This window comes from Otolemur garnettii, unplaced genomic scaffold (genome assembly GCF_000181295.1).
Source record: "Otolemur garnettii isolate 467f Iridium unplaced genomic scaffold, OtoGar3 scaffold00083, whole genome shotgun sequence".
In the NCBI taxonomy this organism is placed as follows: Eukaryota; Metazoa; Chordata; class Mammalia; order Primates; family Galagidae; genus Otolemur; species Otolemur garnettii.
Genome location: NW_003852478.1, coordinates 5,653,966 through 5,656,767, shown reverse-complemented (window position 1 = coordinate 5,656,767; position 2,802 = coordinate 5,653,966). Strand labels below are relative to the sequence as shown.

Genomic DNA, 2,802 nt, shown 5'->3' with positions numbered 1-2,802 from the left:
GGCCCGGGCTGGATTTGAACCCACCAGCTCAGGTGTATGTGGTTGGCACCTTAGCCGCTTGAGCCACAGGCACCAAGTCAGCAGAATTTTTTTATGAGTAAAGGTTAGAAGTTACATTTCTATTTGTAAGGGTTGGAGAATAGAATCTCCATGTGGGGAGGAATTTGTGTCTTTTTTTATTCATTGCTCAATCCTCAGCACCTAATACAACCCTTGGGTCATAAGTGACTATTAAATTTAAAAAACTGTTGAATGAAATGATGAATGAATGAAATACCACTGCTGCCCATCACTAAATGAATAAGTAAGAAGAAAATGATATGAGATTTTTTACTAGTGAAATTCTTCTCCCATTTCTCTTTTCCTTCAACCTTTTTCTTTTCCAAGTTCTTCCTTCTAAGGTATTATCACTTTGTTTTAGGGTTTAAGTTTGGGCAAATATTGGTGACATGCTTGATAAGAGAGAAGAAGGAAGTTAAAAGGCACTTGTGATATGATAAAGAACATCTGGACACTGTTTCCTTTCCCGCCCTTCCAAACTGTGCTGCAGGTAAGAGTTTCTTAACAGAGGGCGATTGCTGCAGGGGCCAGGAGCACCTTGTATGGGGCTGTCCATCCTCAAGCATGTAGCTGTCATATCAAGGAAGCCCAATTTCTATGGGCTCAACTTTCATAGCATGGAATATTTTGTTAAGATATTATTCTCTGTTATGGGATTCTTAAGCTTAAAAATAGCCTTTTCTTAAGTTGTTTGTTTGTTTTTAGACAGTCTCACTTGGTCACCCTTGGTAGAGTGCCGTGGCATCTTAGCTCACAGCAACCTCAGACTCTTGGGTTCAAGCAATTCTCTTGCCTCAGCTTCCCACATAGCTGGGACTACAGGCACCTGCCACAGTGCCCAGCTATTTTTTGGAGACAGGGTCTCACTCTTGCTCAGATTGGTCTCGAACTCGTGAACTCAGGCAATGCACCTGCTTCAGCCTTCCAAGTGTTGGGATTACAGGCGTGAGCCACCACACCGGGCTCTTTTAAATTCTTTAAAATAAACTACTCCTCTTCTCCACTCGGTGTGTAAAACACAGCCACAAAGAATTTCCCTTCGTTTTCAGTCTGAAGAGGAGGAGAGAGCAGCCAGCTGGGAGCTTTGCTCTGACCTGAGTGAAGGGGCTTCACTCCATAATTAGTTCTTTCTAGGAAAGGCGGGGAGTAAAAACTACATAACACGAATCTGCAGAACCTATGAGCCCCGTGGCCTCCAGATCACCATTCAGTCTCCCTGCAGCGGGCACACACTCACACACGGGACCTATGACTCCATTTCTGAAGACTGCTCAATAATTTAACACGTTCAAGACTTTCTATAACCAATGGATAGAGGAGGCAACCTTCCCAAGCAGATTGGTCCCCCTCTGCCCACCTCCTCTGCCCTCTTTTCTCCTTCCCTTCCCTTCCTGTACATCATACCAAGGAGAGAAAAACAAGGGACATTCATAGTTTCCCCAAAGGGAACAATGACCAGTAAAAATTCGGCAAACTGATTCCTGAAAATTAATTAATCCCTTTAAAATGCTTAGAATTAAAGGAAGGCTCCCAGGAGATAAGCACAAAGGACTTTGCCTGCAAAATATCGTAATATTTCTTAAGATGGGGGAGGCAAGTATGGCTAATTCAATTTTATACATAAATTAGCAAAGAATTGCTTCCAGAAAATTATGAAATTATGGAAGAATCAAAGAAAAGAATTGATTCTCTCCTAGACCATCTCCTTCCTCTCCTTGGTATGAAATCTTATCAAACCTCTCTTTATGAACTTCTTTTATAGAATCTCTGGGTTTATAAATGTTCTCGAACTTGTGAAGGAAACACTTGGGACGAATTGTCACTATGCAAGGCCACCGTACAAAAGCCCCTCTCCTGGTGACAGCTTCTCCCTTCATAATGACACAGTCATTCTCCATGAGAGCAGGCCACACGTGATACAAGACCAAGGGGGCAGTGAAGTCCGAGTCGTAGCTGCGACGATACCTGTTGCAAACACACAAAACAAGAGAAGTTAAGCAATTACACAGCACAACCGGGGGAGAAACCAGTGTAAACTTTCACTTTGCATTTACAGATTTACATAAATATGGACCCTGATTGTGTTGTTAAAGAGACAGTTGTGGGCTCTCAGAATAGGAGCCAGTGGTAACTAGAACCCAGCATGGACTCACTGAGACCAAGTCATGTCGATGGACCTGATTCCTTCTCTTCTCAGGATGACTAGAATGACAATTCAGGGAGATGCCAGCCATGTAGGCTTTCTGAAACCCTGTGAGGCCTCCCGGAAGATTTCTCTTGCTGTCTCCATGGACAAAACCAAAGAGAATACAGTTGGATGGCTGACTTAGTGGGTGGATTAGAAACTGGTTTGATGATCGTATCCAAAGCAGGAGTAATCAAGGGACCAATGAGACCCTGAGTGAAGATGCTGAGGGCTCTCCCTCCTTCCTGGGATGTTCAATCAGCATGTTTATCAATGACTGATACTGACAAATACACAAGGCATGCTCAAAGGTGGGGCTGGACAGTGAACAAGAGAGAAAAACTGCATGACCGTATCCAAAAAACCCAGCTGACAGGCTGGAATAATAAGCTGAATTTAATCAGCTAAAATGCAGTGTGGATACATATGAGGTGTTGCAATTGAGTCTAAAAAAGTGTTGAACTGCACAAATAGAGGAGATAGATGACTTAGTCCCAGCACAGGTAAGATATGGCAGGTTTTAGTTGTACTCCAAATGAATCAACAGTGTTGAAACC

General features: G+C 43.0%; 1 protein-coding gene across 1 annotated transcript in view; it reads right to left on the bottom strand.

The window, feature by feature from the left end:
• SPATA18 (spermatogenesis associated 18) overlaps positions 1-2,802 on the bottom strand; it is a 33,594-nt gene that overhangs the window by 3,237 nt on the left and 27,555 nt on the right. The window contains exon 9 of the mRNA XM_012808074.1: positions 1,902-2,025. Within this exon, the coding sequence (XP_012663528.1) occupies positions 1,902-2,025 (124 nt within the window). The remainder of the gene's footprint in view (positions 1-1,901; positions 2,026-2,802) is intronic.